This window comes from Fukomys damarensis, unplaced genomic scaffold (assembly GCF_012274545.1).
Source record: "Fukomys damarensis isolate Sample0158 unplaced genomic scaffold, DMR_v1.0_HiC HiC_scaffold_23, whole genome shotgun sequence".
Taxonomy (NCBI): Eukaryota; Metazoa; Chordata; class Mammalia; order Rodentia; family Bathyergidae; genus Fukomys; species Fukomys damarensis.
In genome coordinates this window covers 31,353,808-31,377,823 of record NW_022900935.1, presented here as the reverse complement: position 1 = coordinate 31,377,823, position 24,016 = coordinate 31,353,808, and the positions used below count along the sequence as shown (strand labels likewise).

The window sequence follows — 24,016 nt, the reverse complement described above, 5'->3', positions numbered from 1 at the left end:
CTGAAGTCTGGGCCGGAATTCTGGCCCATTAGGGCACTAGTATCCTGGGTGAACTTGGCAGGTCCTTTTCTCCAGGTTATGGCTGCCCTGTGGCCTGAGGTGGTTGGACTCTGCTCTGGGGGAAGGACATTGATGGCTTCCGGCTGATGTGCTGGCCCAGCACTCCCCCCGCAACTGCACAGCCCCCATGTCCTCTAGCTCTGCTGCACAATCTCATTATGAGCCCTTCAGGATTTACACTGGAGACCCATCCTAAGCCCATCACTAACATAGGGCATCCTGGCAGAAGAAGATGCAGATTGTGAACACTCATTCATTCATTCACTCAGCAACCTGCTATGGAGTCAAGCTGTGCCAGGCCCAGGCCAGCTCTATGTACCCAGCGTGGAGCTAGTCCCCAACCCAGCCCAGAAAGTGCTTCCAGGAGACAGAAGCTCAGGGGGGTGGAGGCAGAGAGTGAGGGAGCCAGAGAAGGGAGGGAGCTCTGCCCTGTGTCTTGAGGGCAGGCTGGCTCTTGGGCAGTGGGTGAGGCCTAGCAAGGCCGCGTAGCTGTGCTGCTGGGCGAGGTGGGATGACAAGAAGAGGCTGATGGAGAAGGATTATCTGCTCTTGTTTACACGATTAAAACCAGACGAATACTTTTTTATCTGAAAGAATGAAAGGGCTTTGGGGGAGAATCCTTTTGGCAGCAAAACAACGCACAAGCATTTCCTTAATCTCTTGCCCAGCCCCTCACCCCTTCCCTCTGGGTACCCTGCAGCAGCCTGAGCACAGTAGCACTGGGGTGACCTTCACTGGGGGACAGAGAGCCCAGGTCGGGGTGGCGAGAGGTAGGGAGGAACCAGGGAGAGGGAGTAGACCCAGGCACTAACTCCAGGTGACCCTGGGTGGTTCCTCTCTGGGAGAGGCTCCTCTTGTGGCCCCGTTTTGGAGATGGAGGCCTCAGGACAGGTTTGTAGACAGTGAGCAGAAGTCGCTGGGACCCAGGCCACGGACTCCCTGCCATGCTCTACTCCCCAGTCACAGCTCCTTCAGCAGTGCTCAGAGGAAACTCAGGCTGGCGGGTGGGGGCTACAGATTCGGTAGAGGCCAGGCCTGCTTCTCCTCTCAGTCTGGTGACAGACAGATGGATGTTGATAATTAGGGGCAGGACAGAGGAGGCCCTGGGCAGGGGCAGCTCCAGAATGGGCTCCTTACTCTGGGAAAGAGGCAGCTAGCCCAAAACGATTCCAGGGACAGCTGGCCCTGAGCATGGACTGGTGAGTGGGAGTCACACGGGTGAGGGAAGCTGCTTCATGGGAAGGGAGCAGCCAGGAAGGAACAGCTGTAGCTGAGACCCTTGCACTGGGAGCCAAAGAGAGGCAAGAAGGAGCCTAGAACTGAGAGAGGATACTTGGGGCATGTGCAGATGCAGGGCGTGGTGAGGAGGGGCTGGAGTGGCCCACCCTGAGCGCCTGGCCAGGGTCTCATGCCCCCACAGCCTCTGACCCATTTCAATCTCCTAGCCTGATGTCTGGCCTCGCCTCGCTGGATGCCAAGACCGCCAGCCGGCTGGGCATCCTCACTGTGGCGTACTACTTGTGGACCACTTTCCTGGCTGTCGTCGTGGGCATCGTCATGGTTACCATGATCCACCCAGGAGGTGCAGCCCAGAAGGAGACTATGGAGCAGAGCGGGAAGCCTGTCATGAGCTCAGCCGATGCCCTGCTGGACCTCATCAGGTAACTTGCCACCCACACCCGGTGGGGGGCACATTCCTGGCCAAGTGCCTCCAGAGGACCATGATTGCCCTGGTAGAAGGCTGTGCAGTGGCCATGGCCACCTGATGCCCTGAAGTGAATGACAAACATGTTTCTGACCCAGCACTCATGCTCCCTGTGGGCTCCCGCTGCACCTTCTGCCCCATCAGGCTGGCAGGACTGGAGGGCAGATCGGGTTGACTCCCCTGCCGGAGCAGGTCAGTGAGTGGCTTTGGGCACCCACTTGCAAGGTGGAAAGGCCAGCAGTTATGAGTCCCCTCCCTTCTCCCCTTCTGTATCGGTCCACTTCTCATCGATGGGGAAAGGAGGCTCAAGGAGGTGATACAAAGTTTCCAGGATTATCCAGCAGGTAGGTTGTAGAGCCAGGGGTCTGTCCAGGTTGTCTAACCCCCAGGACAGCGCTCTCAGCCACCACAGTGCCACTGACTTAGCCACATCACCTCTGCTAACCATGTTCCGGACACCCAAGCCCTCCTTCCCAGGAAAGCGCCGTAGACTGCTACCTGGCCCATGGGAACTGTACGTAACCTTGCTGAAGTGAAGGCCTTTCTCAGGGCCTTTGGACATGAGTCAGGCGCTAACCTCTGCACTCCTCAAATCCTAGGGGACACAAACTGAGATGGATCTCTAAGTAGTTCTCCTGACCTTCTTGTATTATAAGAAGCATTCCTCTCCTCTCCTGTGGGGATAGACACCAAGGATATATATTCTCTCTCTCTCCCTCCCAACCCCTTCTCTCTCCCCTCTGTGTCAGCCAGTTACCACTGTGTAACAAACCACCCAAGGTTTAAGGGTATGAAATGGCCCTCGGAAGTCTACAGTTAGCTGCAGGGTCTGTTTGACCTGTGCACAGTCTTGGTCTGCTGGAGGCTGGAAGACCTGCTGAGGAACAGCTGGTCTAGGATGGCCTTGGTGAGAATGGTTTAGCTGGGCCATCTGGGGTCTTTACACTGCAGCAAGCCAACCTGGCTTTACTCACCATGGCAACAGGATTCCATGACAGCACTCATCTGGCCAATTGTTATGATGAAGGTAGAGAGCAAGAGAGGAAATGAAAACATGTGAGGGTGGGAGGCGACTTCGGTGTGACGAGGAGAAGGAAGTCTGCTAATTGCAGCTATTAATGCAGCCAGCCCACTATTCCCACCTCTGTTCTTCCCCAGGAATATCTCCAGCCTCTGTTCTTTCCTGATTTAAGGATCACAAAAATTCTTGCAACATTGCGCCTACTGTTCGGTTCTCACTTAGGGTCTGCAGTCAGAAGAGGTCCAGGAAGGGTTCCCTGTGTCCACGTGCCTAGCAACACTTGGTGCCCAGCCATGCTCGGATGCCTCTGAACACTGGCCTGCCCAGATCTGGAGCCTGGGGCCCTTACCTGAGCACTGGATTCCACACACAGCTTTCTAAAGGCAGCTCAGAGTTAGCACAGCCCAGCAGAACTGCTCATTTTCCCCATAAACCTGCCTTTTCAGAGTCCTGCCCCTTTGCTCAGCAGCTGTCATAATCCACATCCAGTCTTTGAAAGGGTTTTCCAAATTGTGGCCCTTAGTTCCCTCGTTGTCACTGTCATCTGCCACTTGGTGTCACCTGATTCCCCTCTCCGTTCCTGCAGTGTCCTTGGCACAGCTGCCACCAGGGTCCTCTCTAAAACCTGCACACCACCCACCCCAGAGTGTAGTATCCTGGCTCCCGGCCCCTTCCAGTTCCGCCTTCAGGCCTCACTGCCACACCCTTAGGTTCCTGACCTCCGACGCACTCCGCTTTGCTGGCCTCTGCTGTTCGGCCCAGGTCCATCGAGTGTGGTCTTTCCTTGGTGCCATCACTGCCTCTGCGATGTCCCTTCCTGGGGGGAGAGTGATGGCTCCTCCCCTCACTTCCTTTTGTCTCTGCCCAGGGTCGCCTCCACTCTGTCACTCTCTATTACCTTCTTTTTGCTCCCCTTTTCCAAATAGCTATCGTTACCATCAGACACTATTGCATCCGCAGGTTTCTTTATGTCTTCCTGTCACCTCCCCTGGAACACCGTCGTGTGCCCCCGGGGGCCAGGCCTTTCCAAGTCTATTCCCTGCTCCACCACAGCAGCTGGTAAAGAGCAGGCACGGGACACAGGGCCATCTGTGGAGTAGGGATCTGAAGCCCCAGGAGGATCAGCTCAGGACGAGCCTCGGTCCTCAGCCACACCGAAGGCAGCGTGGTGCTCTCAGGAGAAGCAGCAGAAGAGCAGGTGTCCTGGAAGCCAAGGCATGAGGAACTTTGAGAGGCCTCATTTCTAAGATCTGTTATTTCTACGATTTAGTGCCTGTGATTCATCATTTCTTGGATTCTATGATTCAAAACAGCCTTCCCACGTGGTAGAGGGAGCAGCGGGTCCTCCGGGAGCCCTGCCTCCCCCACTTCGGGGCTCTTCGTGGACACACGTGTCACAGTCAGATGTTCCACAGCACTTTCTACTCTTGGCTGCTTCTCACATGGTGAAAACCGATCCTTCTGCTTTGAGGCCTTTGCACAGCGGGTGGTTGGGCATCACTTGTTTCTTGTACAGAGAGTGGGGCTGCGGGGCGGGACCACATGCTTTCTGGGGCAGGGACCAGAACCTGGCAGAGCTGCAGCCTCATCTCGGCTCTATCAATGGTCAGCTACTGTGTGGCTACAGCCAGGCCAGGGCCCCTCTCTGAGGCTCAGTTTCCCAGAGATGTTCAAGATCCTTCCATTTCTGTGGTTCTACACACAGGCCCCGAGCCAGTGAGCAGGCTGCAGGGCGTGAGCAAAACTCATGGAGACAGGTGACAGGGCAGAGCCTGGTCTGTGAATGCCAGGGGCAGTGGGGGCAGAGGGAGGATGTTAAGTGTTAGAAATGCTGTCCTTGGGAAGGGTGGATTAGAGCGGAGAGCAGTGGACAGGATATGGCTGGAAGCCTGGGGTACCTGGGAGGCAGTGCACTCCACTGCATCCGGCCCACCTTCCTTAAGTACCTGTTCTGCCATTGTGCTGGGAACTGGGCGAACTAATCCAAGTCCAGGCACCAGGACTCTCTGCCCTGTTAGCACGGAAAGATGAGAAGGGTGCACAGGACAGCCACTCTTTGCTACTCTGCAAAGCTGTGCAGAAAGTGGGGACATGGGCAGCAAGGAGATGTTGGCAGATGTGACAGATGACAAGCCAGAAAGTCAGAGGAAATAAGGGAAGCCCCCACAGCTCATCTCATGGGTGCGAAGGTATGTGTCCAAGTCTCAAAGACAATTCCAGAGGGAGACAACGGCTGTGTCCCTGAGTGACCCACCAAGATGTGAATTCATGTCTCAGGGCTGTAAGCGGGGACTTCAGAAACCTTTCCAGTGCTCCCGGTGCAGCTCCCAGGAAAAATCCAGCAGAACACTAGGCAGAGCGGGTCCCTTCTTTTTCCCCCAATTTTATTAAAACGCCGCAGAGATTAAGTAATGATTTGACTCCGTCCTCCCATTTGCCATCTCAGGAACTGGATGGAGCTCTGAGGAGCGATGCTGCAGAAGGAACAGTCCTCACCCCGGGACTCGGGTTGGTGACGTGTGATTGAGGGTGAGCGTGGAGCCACAGCAGTGAGAACTTAATATAATAAATAATAAATCGGGGGCAAGCCTAGAGGTGGCCCTGGTCAGGCTCACAGAAATGTTCTGCAGGCCTTGGCAGAGCAGGTGGGTGTTTCCTAGGCACGGCTGTTAGTGTCTCCAGGTACATCCTGTCTGTATTTGATGTAGCTGCCACCAGGAGCACAGGCCCCATGGGAAAGCAGGAAGGGCTGCTTGAACATTGAAAGCAAATAAGTGAATAGATAATGTTGCGCATTTCCCCAGTTAATAAAAAGAGTATCATTCTCCACTCAGTCTGCAGAATCAGTTCACTGATAATGAGTATGCCCACCTATCTCAGTCAAGAGCCACTTTTGCCTGCCAATTAAGAGAAACCTAGAACAGCAGAGGCTCAGGAAAGTCAAAAGTGTGCATTTCCTCCTGCATAACTGGTCCATGGGTGGGCGGGTCCTGGTCATCAGGATCTCACACTCTGGGCCCCCGTGAGCTCTGCCATGGTGAGTACCGAGAAGGTTATTCAGGCTGTAGTTCATACATCTGCATTTCCAGGCAAAAAGAAAAAAGCTGGAGGAAGTCACCACAGGGCTCTGGCTGAAAGGAGCAGCACTCAAGAGTGGAGTTGAACGACTTGTATTTCTATCTCAGTGGCCCCTAAAGCAAGAGAGGGTGGGAGTCAGGGTTTGGTGGGAGGGCTTCTCTAAGTAAAGAAGGAGAAGATAGAGGTCAGGTAGGCTAGTGTCCCTGCCACAGCCCACATTTGAAGTCATCCTAATTTTTTTTCATTGAGTTTATTGGAACATTTTAGGTATGCAGTACAGTTACATTCATCATTGGGATCTTGTACCTTTACATGACAGGTTTTGGTTCTCAGTTTGAAGTTATCCTACTGTTGTTAGTTTTGTTTTTTTGTTTATTTGTTTGTTTTTTTGAGACAAAAAGTTGTAGTTGAGAGTGACCTGGAACTCACTATGTAGCCCAGGCTGGTCTCAAACTCACAGCAATCCTCCTGCCTCAGCCTCCCAAGTGCTGGGATTACAGGCAAGCGCCACCACGTCCGACTATCCTAATGTTGTTAAAGGAAGTGGTAAAGGAACTAAGTGTAAGCTCTATTGGGTTTCTTATGATCTTTCAAATAATCTTAAGCAGATGTCTTTTTTTTTTTTTAATTTTTTTAGTACTAGGGATTGAACTTGGGTCCTTTCGCTTGCGAGGCAGGTGGTGGAATCACTGAGATAAATTCTGGCCCAAGTAGATGTTTTTTTAAGTTTCATTAGAAAACAACTTTGTAAGTCTCTTGAACCTCCTGGGGTGATACCTGGGAGAGATTTTCAAAGTATTTAATAAGTTAGTGCCACCTGGTCATCCTCTGGGTGGTAGGTGACATCCCGGGCAGGTGGGCCTGTGTGTCCCTGACCCTAATGCTGGCTCTGGGCTTCAGGTCTGCTTGGTATCTGAAGTCCCTGCAGGTAGCTACCATTCTGATAGCAGAAATCTACTTATAATTCATGGGGGAAAAGTCTTATTTAAGCTTTTGCCTTCCCAGTTCCTGACCCCTGCTTCTTCTCAGCATTGTGACTAAGTTGCCCTTCCTGGTAAAGGGACTTAGGCCTGATCAGCCTTGTGCCCCAGTGGCTCCTTCTTAGCCCTCTTCTTCCTGCCATCTGCATATACTGAACCTGAATCTTAGCTATAGTAAAAAATTAGTTTCTCTTTCCAACCACGAGTGCTGGGAAGTGGGCGTAAGAAATAACGCACACTCACATGCACGTGAGCAGCCCCTGGCCCGTGGGAGCTGAGTCTCAGAAGAGACGAGACTCGCCAAGAACAAGAGCGAGTGGGAGAGCGAGCCAGTCAGAGAGCAGCACAGGAGTGGGCTGCAGGAGGCCTGTTCCGGCAAGCAGGAGAACAAGAATATTGTTCGCATCTCTGATTTCAAATCAATTTCCAGAAGGGATTATAAAGGCAAGAACAGAAATGGTTTTAAAGACTTCAGACATGAAATTGCTTTAGAGCAAAGCTGCTGCCAGACCTTCCTAGGGACCCGTCTCCCCAGGCCACCCAAGCATCTGTACCGTCTCATGGGTGAAATAGACTGAAAACACCAAACCACTTTCAAAGCCTCTCTGGCCCTTCATGTCCTTTGCTTTCCTTTTGTGAAGTGAATCACTGGTGCGGACCTTCTGATCATTTTCCTCCTGCTGTACTATTTCTGTGGTCCATGTGTTCATGCAACAAACATTTGCTGCATGTCTGCGCAGGCCAGGCCCTCTTCCAGGTGCTGGGGACACAGCAGGGCACAAAAGTCTCTGCCCCCCAGGGAGCTGGTACTCTGGGAAGAGGAGGCCCACGGCGGCCGTGGAAATCAGCACGAGATGTGTAAAAGCCCTTTCTAGATCTAGGACAGTAATGGTTGGTCATTTAGTCTCCCAGTTTGTCGTTTGCTTCCTCACTTCATTTGTATTATAATCCATCTCAGAGAACAAATTCTTCCTCCCTCTTCCTCTGCTTCTCCTCCTCCTCCTTTTTCTCCTCCTCCTCCTCTCCTTTTTAGCTTTTTACTTTGGAATAATTTAAAGTTTACAGAAAAGTTGCAGAGAAAAGACATCCCATATGCCGGCTTTCCCCAGATGTCTGCATCTTATATGACTATGGTGCTTTTGTCAAAACTGAGAGATTAACTTGTTACAACCCCGCCAACTTATAGACCTCATCTGGATTTCACCACTTTTGTCCACTAATGTCCTTTCTCCGCATCCCAGGATCCAATCCAGGATGCCATGTTGTGCTTGGAAATTTCATATTTTATTGAATTGTATCTATTATATTTCATGCTTCTTCGGGAATCTTTCCATATTCTGAGAGATGGTAAAACGTTAGCCTATATTTCATATAACTTTTATGGTTTCATTTTTTAAAAAATATTTCTTAAAACCATCTAGCATTTATTTTGTTTTGAGGTGTTAAATAAGGAGCTAATATTTATTTTTCCAAATAGTTGGTCAGCTCTACAGGACTATGTGATGAATTCTTCAGTTCATTGCTGACTTGTAATGCAACTTTTATCAAATATGAAACACTGAGAAGATGTACTGAGAACCAGGTTCTGGTTCTGAGCCACGGGTTCTACAATGTTTGTTATTCTACTGAGGCTCTGTTGGTATCATCCTGCTTTGACAGTTACATCTTTATAATATGTTTTCGTGTCCAGTAGACAAGACCTCCTTCACCTTTAGCTTTATAATGAAATATTAATAAAAACACAGTCAGCCTTCTCGATCTGAGGATTCTGTATCGGTGAATTCAACTGCAAATTGAAAAATCTTTGGAGGAAAAAAATTGCATCTGTACTGAACGTGTACAGATGTTTTTCCCTTGCCATTATCTCCTAAACAATAGAACAATTTTTACATCACATTTTTATTCCCTTGGGTGTTATAAGTAATAGAAAGCTGACATGTGCAGTTTATATGCAAATACCATGCCATTTTTTACAAGGAATTTGAGCGTTGTCAAATTTTGGTATCTGAGGAGTCCTGGGGCCAGCCTCCATACCAGTCACCAGTGGATGACTGCGGCGACCCACTTCCATGCCAGGCTCTGTGTTGGACCCCGAGGTGCCCCTTCAAAGAGGCCACTGAATGGAAGAGGCGGACACATCTGCCGGTGACTGTGCCACAGTGTGATGAGTGGAGGTGACCTGCACCCAGAAGGGCTGGGTCTGGCTGGCTGGTTGCACCCAGAAAATGGGGCTTGAGCTGGAATTGACTACAGTAAGATGCCGGTCATTCGGGGCAGAGGGAAGGCATGGCTGACACCCTGGAGCTGGGGCACACAGGGCGGACGCAGCCAGGGAGCTGGAAGAGCTGGGTGGGGCCAGCAGAATGAGGCATAAGCGCGCAACAGGAGAGGCTGGCTTATGGAGGGCCTTGGCTCCCAAGGGAGGTGTGCAGGTGACCCCAGGGACCCTGGCCTGGCTCTGGAATTCATCAAGTGCTGACTTTCTTCCCAGGAACATGTTCCCAGCCAATCTGGTGGAAGCCACATTCAAACAGGTGAGCGGGTCTGTGGGCACTGGGCAGGGAGGGCAGGGCAGGAGGGGTGAGGAGGCAGGGCCAGCCTGAACCAGGCTGGAAAATGACAGGTTGGCCCAGCCAGCCTCTGTCTTGTACAGGTGAGGTGCCAGAGGGAAAGGGACCTAGGTTCTTACAGCCTCTGATGGCCAGTGTTCCAGTCTTGCATGAAAAAATGATATGGAGTGGAAGGAAGCATTTACTGAGGGCCTGCCTGGCTGTGGGTGCTCACACATTCACCACCTGAGTGTGAACCTTATGGTAACGCTCTTCCAACGTAGGATTAACCCCATTTCCTCAGTGACAAAACAGGCTCAGGAGAGTTTGATGATTTGCTCAAGGTTATACCACTTGTGAATGACAAGCTAGTAGGCAAACTCAGGCCAGGCTGGCTGTAAGACGGTCCTATCTCCTTTTAAAAGATAACCCTATTGGGAAAGTATTAAAAAAACATAAATTTAAAAATAATAATCATCTCTAGTTCCAGGACCTAGCAACAGTGGTAGCAGGTTTTACACCTTTAGTCTTTTTTTTCTTCATAAATATATTTTGAGAATAAAATAAAGATCATAGTGCATTCAATTGTATCTTGCTCTTTTCCCTTCCATCATATTTTGAGTGTTTCCTGCAATTATTGTTTCTTAAACGTCCAACAGTTAATGATGATGTAGCCGCTGGCGGTGAGACCGAGTCTTCGCAACCATTCCTTTAGGTTGGATTCTAGCTGTTGCCTTTTATGGGCTGTGATAGAGGTCCTTGAGCTTCTCTGTCCATCTGCACTCCTAATTGTTTGCAGTTCTCTTTCTCCTCCTAATGGTAGCAGGCTTGTTAATACAACCGGGGAGGCATTTCCTGAACCCCTTCCCCAGGCCGGGCTGGGGACATAAAGGAAGTAGTTGAGTTTGGGAAGATCTCTTTTGGGTAAAATACTGATTCCTGCCTTGCCTGCCTCGTGAGGTTGCCACCAATCAAACAGGACAGGAGTGACACAGCTCTGCTCTCCAGATGCTATTGCTGTTGCTGATAATAACACTGAGCTGTCGCCCACCAGCACCGCACGAAGATCGTCCCAGTTGTCAGGTCCCCCAAGGTGGCCCCAGAGGAGGCCCCTCCTCAGCACATCCTCGTCTACGGGATCCAGGAAGAGAACGGCTCTCGTGTGCAGAACTTCACACTGGACCTGACCCCACCACCTGAGGTCATCTACAAGTCCGAGCCTGACACCAGTGATGGCATGAACGTGCTGGGCATTGTCATCTTCTCCGCTACCATGGGTACGTTCTGCCTGCCCCTGCAGCGCCCTCACGCCACTCCCTGCCAGCGTCCGCCATCCAGTTATCTGAGTGGCCTCCCAGCCATGCGCAGGGCACTCAACTACCTCAGCCCAGCTGCAGTCACCCCTTCTCCCTTGTCACTTCTCTCACCCCTCCCCAGGGGCCTCCCTACAGGCCTCAGGGCTCGGAAAAGCCTCCTGATCCCCATACTGGGCTGGGGACCCCAGACTCCGCATTCTGTGTGCACATTATGCCTTGGCAGACCCTATTGCATTACAACACTGCGTTCAGCAGCGTGCTGTCTGTGCAGCAGCTGTGCTGGTTCTGGGTGGGTGGGGACATGCCTGGCTTGTTCTCCATTTATCCCCGGGCTCACTGCAGTTGGCTGGAGAGGGTCGTGCTTGGTAAAACCTATTGAGGAGATGCATGAATGGATGGATGGCCTTGAATAATGATCCGATCATCTTGGCCAAAGCGCCAGGCCTGCAGAGGGGTCTGTACCTGAGCGTGCGACAGGCCCATCCTGGTCTGAGGAGAGCAGAGAGTGAGGAAGTGTGGCCCACTGCAGGTTCTGAGCAGTCGCTAGTGGGTGCAGGTCTGTCCTTGCTTTGCCCCCTTGTGCCTGCTCCTGCACCTTGGCAGGGGCCCCCGTAACACGCTGTGTCCCCACAGGCATCATGCTGGGGCGCATGGGTGACAGTGGAGCCCCCCTGGTCAGCTTCTGCCAGTGTCTCAATGAGTCCGTTATGAAGATTGTGGCAGTGGCTGTATGGTAAGCCTCTGTGGGGCGGGTCCTCCTCCACCCCACATACTTCTCTGGTCCGAGGCAGGTGGGGAGACGTTGAGGGCTGTCCCATCCTCTGCTGCTCAGAGAGGCTCAGCGAGGGCCTGGAGTCTCCAGAGCTACCTGTGTTTGCCTGGATCCCCAGCCCTGAGCAGGCCTGACCCCTGGCCTGCTTCTGCCACTTGTGGCCTAGCATGGAGAATGGCTCAGCCTGGCTTGGCTGCCCTCCTGGTCTCAGTTTCTCCATACCATGGAGCCTCCTCAGCTCAGCTTTTGAAGAAAGGACACAGTGTAAGGGAAAAGCAGCTGCCACTCCTGGTTCAGAGTTCAGACCTTAGGAATCCTCTAGACTGAGGGGAAAGGCAGAGGCCTCCCGGGGCTGCTCAAGAAGGTGTGGCATTGCTGCAGCTGGAACGGGGCCACCTGAGTGTGGAGACAGGACAGGTAGAGAGGCCAGAGGTTGTCCAGGTGAGGGTGGCTGAGGATAAGGGCACCAGCAGTGCTACCTGCAGGACACCTTGTGTAGTCTCATCCTGGCCTCGTGTGAGCTCTGGAGGCCCAGAGACACAGTGCCAGAGCAGGGGAACATGTGTCTGCCTGGCACTGAGCTGAGGCTGTCCTGTCATCCCAGGTACTTCCCCCTCGGCATTGTATTCCTCATTGCTGGCAAGATCCTGGAGATGGATGACCCCAAGGTGATTGGAAAGAAGCTGGGCTCGTATGCCATCACCGTGGTGTGCGGACTTGTGATCCACGGCCTCTTCATCCTGCCCCTGCTCTACTTCTTCATCACCAAGAAGAACCCCATCGTCTTCATCCGTGGTGTCCTCCAGGCCCTGCTCATTGCACTGGCCACCTCCTCCAGGTAGCCGGGGATTATGAGATGGCCAGGATAGGGCAGGCAGAACGGAACTCTGTCCCTCTGTCCGGCCATCATTTGTCCGCAGCCCACTTCTCAAAGCTGGGGATGGCAATGGTGCTATAGCAACAAAACCTAGCTTAGGGATTCAAGGCTTCCTCTGCCCATAATCCCAAAAGCTCACTCCATCCGCACAGGGGTCAGCTTCCCAACGAAGGGGTAGAGAAGGCAGCCACTTCCCCGGTAGACACAGCCATAGCCTGCCGCAGAAGAAGCCCCCGCAGGACTCTGCCGGCACTGTCTGAGCAGGGTGTGGCTTGGTGACCTGGGTATTATGTGGACAAGGGAACCAGGGGACCTCGGGGAAGACTCTGCCAGGGACCTGGGTAGAGGCTGGACTCTAAGTCAGGTGGCCCAGGAGAGGGGCGATGGGCCAGCCCTCCTCCCGGGGGTGGGCAGCTTCCTGTCAGAGGCCCTGGTCATCCTGGAGGAGGGTTGTGGGCAGACACCAGCCCCTCTGCCCATAGCTCAGCCACACTACCCATCACCTTCAAGTGCCTGCTGGAAAACAACCACATCGACCGGCGCATTGCCCGCTTTGTGCTGCCCGTGGGTGCCACCATCAACATGGATGGCACCGCACTCTACGAGGCTGTGGCTGCCATCTTCATCGCCCAGGTCAACAACCACGAGCTGGACTTTGGCCAGATCATCACCATCAGGTGTGTCCTGACACCCACACCCCAGAGGTGTCTCTGGGGCCAGTGAGGGTGAGGGGCCCACGCCAAGTCACACTCGAGCCAGCACTGGAGCTGAGGGCAGGATGCTGGGGAGAGCAGAGCCTGAGGGAAAAGGCCGTCCTGGCTCTCAAGTCTGAGAACAGGCCCCAGAGCAAGGCTGGCCTGAGCTGCACCGGTTGGTGATCAGAAGCTCTGGAACAGAGGTAGAGTTCTAGACACCAGTCTAGAACTGAGGCTAGGGCCGGGGACCCATGGGACCCCAGGAACACGTGGAGGGTCTGCTCCCCCGGGAACTCCCTGATGCAGCAGCCCTGCCAACACCCAGCCTCACGGAGTTGCCCAGAGGCCCTGGCTTTCTGGCCTTCTCCTCGGAGTAGCGCCCCATGCACCCCACCACCTTCTGCCCTTCCTCTTCCTCCCCTCTCCACCTCATCCCATGCAGCATCACAGCTACCGCGGCCAGCATTGGGGCAGCTGGCATCCCTCAGGCCGGGCTTCTCACCATGGTCATCGTGCTCACCTCTGTGGGACTGCCCACGGACGACATCAACCTCATCATTGCCGTGGACTGGGCTCTGTGAGTGCACCTTGGCCAGGGCAGTGTGGCAGGGTGGAGCTCTGAGCCCCTTCCCCAAAGGAGAGGGGTCTTTGTGTTCGGCACAGCATGGCTGCCTTGCTCGTCTACACAGGCCTGGCACATAATGGGGGGGCAGATTCAAAAATGAAAACAGAATTCCAAAACAGTGAGCACAGAGCATTGGACCACGCCCACCGTGCTAAGCACAGGGCCTATGTGGCTGATGGGGCCAGCCCTGCATCAGCCTGACACCACCCATGAGCTGGGCATTCTGCTCTGCTGATGGGCGTGGCCTCGCCAGCTCTACTTCACCCTGCGTTCACTGCCCACCTTGGCTCCCCAGGGACCGCTTCCGCACCATGATTAATGTGCTGGGTGACGCACTGGCTGCAGGGATCATGGCCCACATCTGCCGGAAGGACTTTGCTCAGGACCCTGGCACTGAGGTGAGAACAGGGCTCCCTCCCAGAGGCCATTAGGAGGGTGCAGCCAGGTGGAGTGGACACGAGACTTCCCGTCTCTGCTCGGCGGCCTTCAGCCAATCCCTCCATGTCTCTGGGCTTTGGTCTCCTCATCTGTGACTAACAGGAGGGACCAACTCCTTGGGGCCAGCACTGCTCTAGACAGGAGAAGTAGTGGGAACTAAGATGGCGTTGTCCTGCTAAGTCACGTGTCTGGGCGTCTGTATGGGGTTGTACGGTCTTCTCGGTCCCTCTGTAGTCACATGTAGGCCACCTCCACTTCACAGCGAGGAAGAGAAGTCTCAGGCAGGAGAGCCACCAATTCCCTGGTTTAACCTGTGGGCCAGGTCCCTCCTCTACTGAGACAGCTCCAGGATAGCTTGGCAACAGGTGGCAGAGACTTGTGACCTGCTGGGCCACCTAGGGTTTCTGTAGGAAAATCCCTTTCCTGGTTCCCAGCCCTAAGCTCACCTGTTTTAGTCACCTTCAGTCCTTCCTGCTGCTACCAAATCTCATGTCCCCTCTCCAGAAGCTGCCACCCTGCGAGACCAAGCCACTGAGCCTTCAGGAGATCGTGGCGACCCAGCAGAATGGCTGTGTGAAGAGTGTGGCGGAGGCCTCAGAGCTGACCCTCGGCCCTGCCTGCTCCCACCACGTCCCTGTGCAGGTGGAGCAGGACGACGAGCTGGCTGTGGCCAGCCTGGACCACTGCACCATCGAGATCAGCGAGCTGGAGACCAACGTCTGAGCTTGTGGGGCTGCAGTGCAGGTGAGGCCCCCGGGGCCAGGGCAGGAGCTGAACTCCCCTGAGTTCAGAGCATCTGAGCAGCTGGCAGGCACCAGGCTCATGCATTCTGCCTTCTTGGAGGCTGCGATTAGCTTCAGAGATGGGAAATAGGGTTTCAGAGAGAAGGGGGTGCATGCAGGAGCCCCACCTAGAGGGTGATAACCTGCTGAGCCCAAACCCTACCTGTGAGCCGCTACCCTGCGGGTCCATGGTGCCAGGTGGGGATTGTGGTCCCCATTTTCTGGATCACAGATTTGAGGTTCTGAGCACTTAACCACAGTCTTGAAAAAGCAATGTCAGGGCTAGGATACTGACTGAAGTGTTTTGAGCCCTGGCTACTCCCTCCTAGGACAGAGTGGCCTGCAGGGCCAGATGCTGAAGGGCTCCGCAGCCACCATCCCTTCTCCCTTATGAGGATGGACTGACAAGCGGTGTCCCCCACCTCACCCCATAGCATTTGGCCTCAGCCAAACAGCTGTCCCCATGGGGAGCCTATCCTGGGCTGAGACCTGCTTACTGCCTTTAATGTGTCACAGCCTGCCCCGTCCCCGCCCACCAGCTGAGTCTGATATGGGGATGGACATCTTCACTAGGGACCCTGGAAGAGCCTGGTGGGGATATCCAGGCCAGCTTCCTGTGGACAGGTAGGCAGGGCCCTGTGGCACCCTGGGGTCAGAACTCCCCAAAGGCCCACGTGACAATGGAGTAGGTGTTCCTATCCCTTTCTGTGTTTGCAAACTCAGTGATAGCGAAATAAAGATCTTTTCTTTTTCAAGTCTTGTCTGCATAGAGCCCACACTCTGGGCCATGGAGGCTGTCAGCATGCGGTGAGCCTGTCCTGGTGGCCATAGTGAGGACACCCCTGTCTGTGCTGTCACACGCAGAAGACAGAGTGCCAACCAGTTGTCCGTGGGCCTTGTCCAAGGGCCTCGTTCGGGGGCCACCGTGGCCAGACCACTGTGTCCCTGCCCAGGGCTGTGCTCTGCAGCAGGGACCATTGAGGAACACATTTCCTCCTCGTCTTACTCCCTGCGGTGAGTGCTTTGCCTTAGAGAGGGGACACACCCATGGTATCACAGCGTCTTCCCCATTTCCCTCACTATAGGTACCTGCAGGAGGCCTGGGGCTGGGAAGGTCCTGCACCATGACACCCATGAAGACCCTGACATCCAGGAAGGGACAAGCCTCCTGAAGGCCCCCCAAAAGTCAGGAAGGCACCTGCTTCTACCCCAGCTCCAATCTACACCCATCTTCTCCCAGAATGACAGCGTGAGGAGTCCAGGAAGGGCCTGGGCCCCAGGTTGCCCCAACCACTGCAGAGCTGGGGGCCTTACCACCTCCACAAGATTTCTTCCCATTCTCAAGGCCTCAGCACCTAAGAGGGGCCAGATGTCAGGCTGTGAGTCACTCCCACCTTCATGTGGATGGGCTTTCGGCCCCTTCCCTGGGTCACATTGCTGAGACCCTTTAAGTAACCAAGTCAGCCCCACCACAAGACAGGAGATCGATTGTTTAGCAGCCTTGATAGACATGTGCTTACACACCTCCAGGAACAAGGGGGTCACCACTTCCTGGGCATTGCTCTCTCCTCTGGGGCGGCTCTGCCCATCAGAGATTTGCGTTACCTGGAGCTGGGTGCCACCACCTGCAGCTTCCTCTCCCGTGCCCAGCTCTGCCCTGGGGGGAGCACACTGGGCATGTCTGTCATCTCTTCCCTGCAGAAACTGCCCCCAGGTCAGTTCTGCTCCAGCTCCTAGGCCTGCCTCCTCCTTCCCACTTCCATGGGACAGATCCCATTGGTAAAAGCCCCTCAGTGCAACGGTGACCCTTCAGATGAGCCCTGAGCAGCCCGGTGCCCAGCAGGCCCTTTGCCGAGCTTATAGGCCTGGTGCAATGGTCCCAGTCCTATCTGCCGATTCCCACCCACCTGAGGGTCCATGCATACGTCCAGGCCTCCTTACCAGCCACAAAATCCCATCTCCCTGGCCCCCTGCCCATGCAGCTCCTTTGGAGGGGGCTCCAAGAACTGAACTCTGCCCTGACTCCTGCTGGTCTGGCAGGGCTTGTATCCTGCCCACCCCTAGTAGACCCAGCCGAGCGCCTGGCAGGAAGCGCACACAGACACGCCAGCTGCAAGGACAGGGATAATACTTTTATATTAGTTTTTTCTGTAACAAGAAAAGTGAGCTTTGAGATTTTTATCATTTTTCTTTTCTAAAAAAAAAAATCCTAAAAACAGAGAAAGGCACCCAGAACTTCCCTGCAGGCCCAAAGCATAGAGTGTCTCATAGGTACAGCCCAGCCCTTCCTGCCTGCTCCTCCAGCCCGTAGCCTCAGCTCCCTCCCATGCCAGGGCCCCAGCAGCAGCCCGGAGACCTTCCACTGGCTTCCGTGAGGCCTGTCCATCAAAGTGCCTGCAGCCGTGCGGGGAGGGGGGCTCAGCAGGGTGACTGCCCCAGTACCTGGCGGGCAGAAATCCAGAAGGTTCCTGTCCCCAAAGGGAGGGAAAGGAACAAAAGCCAGCTTTTGTGAGTTCCAGAAGGCAGAAAGCACCTGGTACAGAGCAGGGAGATAACCCTATGCCTTCTCCAGGTAGACACAGAGGACCAGGCACATCTGGCTGGGGGCGAGAGCTGTTGGTGGCATTGATGTGTGTGTGGGTGGTGGTAGGCAGCTTTCAGGTGAGTGTGTGTGTGAGTGTGTGTGCACGAGCTAGGTGTGCCAGGGAAGGACAGGCCCCGCCCGAGTCTGTGTGACTCAGAGGGCAGGCATGTCGGCAGTGGTGGGCCTGAGCTGGGGAGTGTGACTGTTTGGAGGGTGAGACCGCCGGCTGGGTGTGCGGGGGTGTGGTGTGGTGCCCGCACTTGTCTGCCTGAGGGACACATCGCAGGATGGGGTGGGGGCCAAGATGGCATTCAGCCTGTGGCAGGCGGGATGGCCCATGGGTTCGGCGCTGGGTGCTTCTGTGTAAGAGGGTGTGGACGGGGCTCACGGGACATGGCACGTGCTGCAAAAGGGGGTCCACAGTCCATCATCCTGTGGAAACAGAGGAGAGTCAGGGGTCCGCCCAGGGCAACACACCAGCCCCGCCAGCCCGCACATGGGGTAGTGGCTCCTCGCTTGAGGGGGCTCTGGGCAAGCCAGGCTACTATGAGTCGGGCAGTGAGATGCCCAGGGAGCCTGGTGCCCAGGGGAGGTGCCCATGCCAACATAAGAGGAACAGCTTTTGGATCTCTCCGGCCACTCCCTAGGGCCTCACAATGGACCTGACTAGCCAGTGTCCTCCAGAGGGGCCAGATTCCCTCCCACCCCAGGATTCCACAGCTCCCTTAGGAGGGCCATGCAATTCATATGGGTTTTTTTTGTTTTGTTTTGTTTTGAGACAGGGTTTCCTTATGTAGCCCAGGCTGGCCTCAAACTCATGGCAGTCCTCCTGCCTCAGCCTCCTGGGTGCTAGGATTACATAGATGTACCACCATGCCTGGCCCATGGAATCCTTAGTGAAAAGCAGGTTACCCCCATAGTTAGTTGACCCCTGGCTCTGCATGAGGATGATGCCTCCCGAGAAGGGACTCCACCTCATAGCCAACTCCCAGAGTAGAACGAGGGGACTCTGGAGCACTCCCTCTGGGCCTGACCCCAACACTCAGATAACCCCGGCATGTGTGCTGACATCAGCGTGGATGCCTCGCCCCACTTGTCACCCACCCACAGGGTCCTATGTCAGGTCAGCCTCCTCATGGGGCCCTGGTAGTCCCCTCTCAGGGCCCTGTGACCCTGCACAGCTCTGATGTCCCCTGTGACCAACCACCTCTCCTGCCGGCTCCTGTCCCACACCGTCCTCTTTCCCTACCCAGCCCGGCCTCAGGACCATGCCTTCAGCCATCCCCTTCTGAATGCACTCCACTACCTTGTTCCTTTTCCTCCTAGTCCTGTGCCCTCCCTGGCCCCACACTCCAGCCATGAGTGGACTCAATGGTCCATCTTCTCCCCACTCCATGGTCTGATAGGCACCTCCTACGGCATGGGGGAAACAAGGCTGAAGGCTAAAGGCCAATCTGACTTCACGTCCAGCCACCAAGCCATTCGCTTGCCCATGACTGCAGCCCCTGGGCCCTCTAGCGGGAGCGATGTGCCGCCTACAGTCCCCACAGGAGCCTCACACCCACTGGACACTCACAGCAGCCCGTCCCCACTGCCGTGAGTCCACATCCACAAGTGAGAGCAGCCTTTCCCAAGCACACGCCGCCTTCACCCTTCCGCCCTCCCTCGCCTCTTCACAGCCAGACCTCTCTGGAGAAGGGATGAGACCCCTCCAGCCACTGCCATCTTGCCCTGCTCTGCATGAAGGCACATGCATTGGGCCCTGGACAGTACTGACACTGCCGAGTCCCCTGCTTGTGGATAAGCCTGTGCCTGTACACACCATGCACACACGTGGCCCACCTGTGATGGCCTGTGCACAGCACCCAGGTGTGCACATGTGCTCGTGCCTACAAGCAGGCATACATGTGCATGAAAGTCTACATCACTGGTGCCCATGTACCATGGGATACGTGTGTGTCTGCCTCTGCGTGTGCACAGTGTGCATTCTGCAGGTGTGTGTGGCTGTGTGCAGGCTTAGACAAGTGTGTTGGTGCATGTGCTTGTATACAGTACCTGTGTTACAGGCACGTGCAGAGCCCTGTCCCCCAGCCCCACCTCCACTTTCCCGACGGCCCCAGCCGTCTCCTCTGCAGGTCCCACACTCACCTGGGTGATGCCCGCCACCCACCGGCAGCTTCAGTGACTGGATCCCCAGCTCCAGCCCAGACCTCCCTCCTGAGGCCCGGTCCCTGTGCCCAACCTGGCCCTGCTGGCTCCCACGGCAGCACATACCTCCCTGGATTGGCGTACCCTAGCACATGCCAGCCCTCAAGGCTGCTGTTCCATCTCAATCCCTCACCACAGCCCGGTACCTCCCGCGTGCCAGACAAACACATGCGATTGCAAAACGAAGGGGTGCAGAGGGGATGAGAGTGAAGAACGAACGAAAAGACCCTACAGGGGGGTCAGGGGCAGGGTGGTGGTGATGGGCAGTGCACCTTGTCCCCACACAGACCACCTACCTGGGTCAGATCTGTCACCTTGTCACTATCTTGTTTCCTCTTCCTCCTCTTCCTCCTCCTCCTCCTCTTCCTCTTCTTTCTCCAAGTGGCCACGGTCCTTGGAGGTATCACCCAACTCGATGTTGCCTTCGATGTCTAAGACCTGCAGGTGCTTCAGCTCCCGGAAGGCACTTTCCACCACGGAGCCCACGGCCAGCTTGTTAAACCTGGGAGGCATAAAACCAGGGTCAGTGCAGGGGCCCAGCCTTGGGACCCACGCCTACCGACCTCGGACGGTAACAGGAGGAAGCCAGCCCTCTGGGGTGACACAGGAGATGAAAAGACTGGGTTCAGAGGGGCGGCGCATGGGGAGAAGTGTAAGTTGTTCAGAGTAGTGATGGCCGCTCAAGAGCAGGAAAGGGCACTGGGCTGGTCACCTGCAAAGCAAAAGGAGGTCTCTCTCTGTGGACATTCTCACTGGCCATTTTGGGAGCTGCAGACGTGGGAGCCTCCTTCTGCCTACTCATGGGTGCCAGCTCCAAGGTCTGGGCTGGCACCCAGGCAGGGCCACGGCTGAGCCAGGTGGGGGCCGCACCCAGATAGGGATGGCAGAGGCCACAGCTCTGGTCTCACATGTCACATGGGCAGTGTTGGAAAGAGCCATGCTGGCTCTGATGGAAGTGTCTTTGTTCTCCAGGAGCTGGGTCCTCTGAATCATTTCAAACCCACAGACCCACGCTCTCTGGGCCTTAGCTCTCCCAGGTCCCCCTCCGCCACATTAACTTCAGTAACACCCAAGTGGTTGCTTTTTAAAGGTGCTGAGGCTCATTTACAAATCTATGAACCACATCAGCCTGGCCAGGGCTGCCCCCACTGTCCTGCTGGAGCTAGGCAGACCCCAGAGGGGTGCATGGAGGGCCATGGGGGACTTCCTACCTGAGAAAGATCCCCTTGAGGTTGGGTGTGGAGTCAAAGGCATCGGCAGGCACAGTGCTAATCTTGTTGTTCTGCAGGTACAAATACTCGAGCGACTCAGGGAGCCCTTCGGGGATCTCTGTGAGCTGATTCCCGGCAATGTCCAGCAGCTGCAGAGGTGACCAGGGGAGTCAGGAACTTCGACCTGTGCAGAGCTCTCAACAGCTTATAGAACTCCTGCCAAGACCCCAGCCAATCTAAACCAAATAACCCTGCTGAGGAGAGGAGTCTAAACCATTTTTATTCTCCACACGGAGAAACAAGCTCAAAGACATTCAGTGATCCACACAAGGTCACACAGCCTATAAGAGGCTGGAACCTGGTGTGCCTCATTCCAAATCCTTATCTACCCAGTCCCTTGTGCCTTCACACAAAGTCATGGCCAAGATGTTTGGGTGTCAGGGACCTGCCTCCTTAATACATCTGTCACTCCCATCAGACTAAGGCCTATCCAGGTCAGAGGCTGGGGAATCTCCAGCCTCTGAATCTTGTCCCACCCAACCTGGGTGGGGGTAGAAAGAAGTACACGAGGGCATTGCTCATTTATAGGCCTCAAGGGCGACGTGTGCAGAGGCCAAGAGTGAGGACACAAGGCCTGCAGTGACCCTGGCACAATGGCCAGACCCCGAGGTGGTCAGCTCAGAGCCACCACATATCTGGAATTCAGGAACCAGCAACCAGGGAGTAGTCTGGCTCTGCAGGAACAGAACATACCCAGTACTGGGTGGACACAGCCCTGCGGTCCTTAAGCTCCCTTTCCAACCTGGAGAGGCTGGGGGTCAGGGTCAGGAAGCTGGGCAGGATGGCCTCCGGACAGAAGGGGAGCACAGCACCCCTACACTTTAGGGAGCCTCTCTGCAACCTCTCTAGCTCAGGGATCCCTGCTGTCCCCTGTGTCCCACAGCACAGGGTGCCCTTCACGTTTCTCCGTGTTAGCACTTCCTCCTACATCCCAAACTTCCTCAGTGGCCCTGGGTGACCGTTGAGACATGTTTCCACCTCACAATAGGAGGAAGACCCCTCATCCTGCCAGGCACTCCCAGCTGAACTCCCCCAGGCCCAGGGAGAGGACCGACCTCCCCTCTCTACTGTTGGTAGAGAGAAAGGTGATACTCAAGGCAAGTCCTACATATACATCCAGCAGGGTAGTGGTTCTCCATCTAACTCCCCATGGGATTCCCACTTCTGGAACTGTCTGGGACATGGTGGGGGATGTGTCCAGAAATACGAGGTGAATGAATGAGCAGCCATCTCCAGGGAGCACGGGAGAGGTGCCTCTGGCAGGTGCCACTTACGGCTGGCAGAGCAAGCGTTGGCAACCATGGCAACAGGGATAAGGAATATGAAAAGGCATGTGGTTGTCAAGAATTTCTTGATGGTAGATGGACTACCAGGGTGACAAAGCTCCTAGGAAGCTGGGGTCCAGGCAAGAAATGGGTGGCTTGGTCGGGTGTGGGAAGCAGGCTGGAGAGAAGTGCACAGACTAAGAGGTGTGGAGGCAGTACAGTGGGGTTGGGTGCTGAGGAGCCACTGGATGCAAGTGGTCGTGAAAAGGCAGCTTCCAGGTTTCCCTGGATGCCACCCTGTCCCTTCAGTGAATTAGAAAATGGAGCAGGAGGCCGGGTGTGATGGCGCACACTTGGGAGGCTGAGGCAGGAGGATCGCTGTGAGTTCGAGACCAGCCTGGGCTACATAGTGAGTTCCAGGTCAGTCTCAACTACATAGTGAGACCCTGTCTCAAAAAACAAACAAACAAACAAACAAACAAACAAATAAATAAATAAAATGCAGCAGGAGGAGCAGATGTGGAGGAGAAAACAGCAGGTTCTGGGTTCTCGAGAATGGCTCTTGAGGAACAGCCCGGGGGTGGCATAGGTATCTGGATCCTGGTCTCAGCAAAGCCTTTTGGGTGAGGAGAGACCCCAGCTAATCTGTAGGACCAGCTGCCTCACCCATACACTTCCCACACTTCACACAGATGTGCCAGTCCTGAGAGCACTTCCAGTGGACATGGATGGCTCTTCCTGTCCTCCCTCCACATGCAGTGACCATGAGCCTGCCATGGACAGCCATGACAGCAGATTAACATGCCCATCCTGACTGAGGGGCAGACAACACCACATGAGATGACCTGAGCCTGGAGGAATGAGATCACAAAGAAAAATAAAGCAGAGGAAAACCGCTCCAGGAGATGGTATTGAGCAGACCCTCAGAAAGGGAGAGGAGGAAGTGCTGGGGATGTCTGGGGCAGCGGGCAGCAGTGCAGAGGCCCTGAGCCTGTGTTAGGCCTGTTGTGAAGGGTGGCTCTGGCCTGGCAGCCAAAGAGCTGTGGCAGGTCAGGGGCAGGACCTCTGCCCTCCATCCCAATTGGCCAAGGACTCCCCTTCACCCATGCTTACTGAGAGGCTTTGATTGTCACCTGGAGGCTTGATTTGTGCCAAGATACCCCTGCTTGCTGCTGACCACTGGCCACAGCAGCCACCTCCCCTGACCAGCCCCAGAATGCCTTGGACAGACCGATGCTCAACCCACAGCCCTCTGTAGCCTGGAGAGTGTGGTCAGCCCATGGCTCTGCCCATCCCCCCTCTACCCCAAGGCCTGGCCTTCAAGCACCTGTCCCTGCAGGTGGGTAAGCTTGACTCTCTCAAGGCCCCCGAAATGCCTTGCAGTCCTCCTGAACCATGGGCCCCTACCTGCAGCTGTGACCCCTAACCCCCACTCTCCTTCGCAAGCCTACACATGCTTGTGGTGAGCCTGGCCTGGCCATAGCGGTCAGACACCCCGTACTCTCCCTTCGGTCCTGTGTCTGCTGGGGTCTGGGCCGCCCCGTACAACAGCCATGCCCTCTGCCTGGCTCACCTCCATGCACCCTGAGCCCAGCCTGGCTGTACCAGAGGAACCTCTTCCATGGCCCAGCCCTCACCTAGTCCCGGCAGGTGGGCAGGCTTAGAGCCCCACACCAGTGGCATCCCAGGCTAGGCTTTACCTGCAGGTGGGCGAGGTCTGCCCAAGCGCGGGGGCCCAGGGCACGGCTGCGCAGGTGGTTGCTGGTGAGGTAGAGCTCTCGCAGCTGGGC

General features: G+C 55.2%; 2 protein-coding genes across 7 annotated transcripts in view; one reads left to right on the top strand and one right to left on the bottom strand.

Annotated features, from left to right (window-relative positions):
* Slc1a7 (solute carrier family 1 member 7) overlaps nucleotides 1-16,541 on the top strand; it is a 38,459-nt gene extending 21,918 nt beyond the window's left edge. The window contains exons 3-12 of one of the 6 annotated variants that reach the window (XM_019205422.2): nucleotides 1,506-1,721; nucleotides 9,336-9,378; nucleotides 10,448-10,670; nucleotides 11,343-11,442; nucleotides 12,086-12,319; nucleotides 12,841-13,035; nucleotides 13,496-13,630; nucleotides 13,974-14,076; nucleotides 14,621-14,860; nucleotides 15,984-16,541. In XM_019205422.2, coding sequence (XP_019060967.1) covers nucleotides 1,506-1,721; nucleotides 9,336-9,378; nucleotides 10,448-10,670; nucleotides 11,343-11,442; nucleotides 12,086-12,319; nucleotides 12,841-13,035; nucleotides 13,496-13,630; nucleotides 13,974-14,076; nucleotides 14,621-14,839 — 1,468 coding nt within the window. In that variant the 3' untranslated portion in view covers nucleotides 14,840-14,860; nucleotides 15,984-16,541. Of the gene's footprint in view, nucleotides 1-1,505; nucleotides 1,722-5,875; nucleotides 5,988-9,335; nucleotides 9,379-10,447; nucleotides 10,671-11,342; nucleotides 11,443-12,085; nucleotides 12,320-12,840; nucleotides 13,036-13,495; nucleotides 13,631-13,973; nucleotides 14,077-14,620; nucleotides 15,634-15,654; nucleotides 15,673-15,983 lie in introns of those variants that run through there. The other 5 variants (XM_019205424.2, XM_019205423.2, XM_019205421.2 and 2 more) reach the window with 5 other exon arrangements.
* Nucleotides 16,542-17,015: 474 nt separating this feature from the next.
* Podn (podocan) overlaps nucleotides 17,016-24,016 on the bottom strand; it is a 19,568-nt gene continuing 12,567 nt past the window's right edge. The window contains 4 exon segments of the mRNA XM_019205419.2: nucleotides 17,016-17,914; nucleotides 19,987-20,192; nucleotides 20,902-21,050; nucleotides 23,927-24,016. The exon segment at nucleotides 23,927-24,016 is cut by the window's right edge and continues 15 nt beyond it. Coding sequence (XP_019060964.1) covers nucleotides 20,012-20,192; nucleotides 20,902-21,050; nucleotides 23,927-24,016 — 420 coding nt within the window. The 3' untranslated portion in view covers nucleotides 17,016-17,914; nucleotides 19,987-20,011.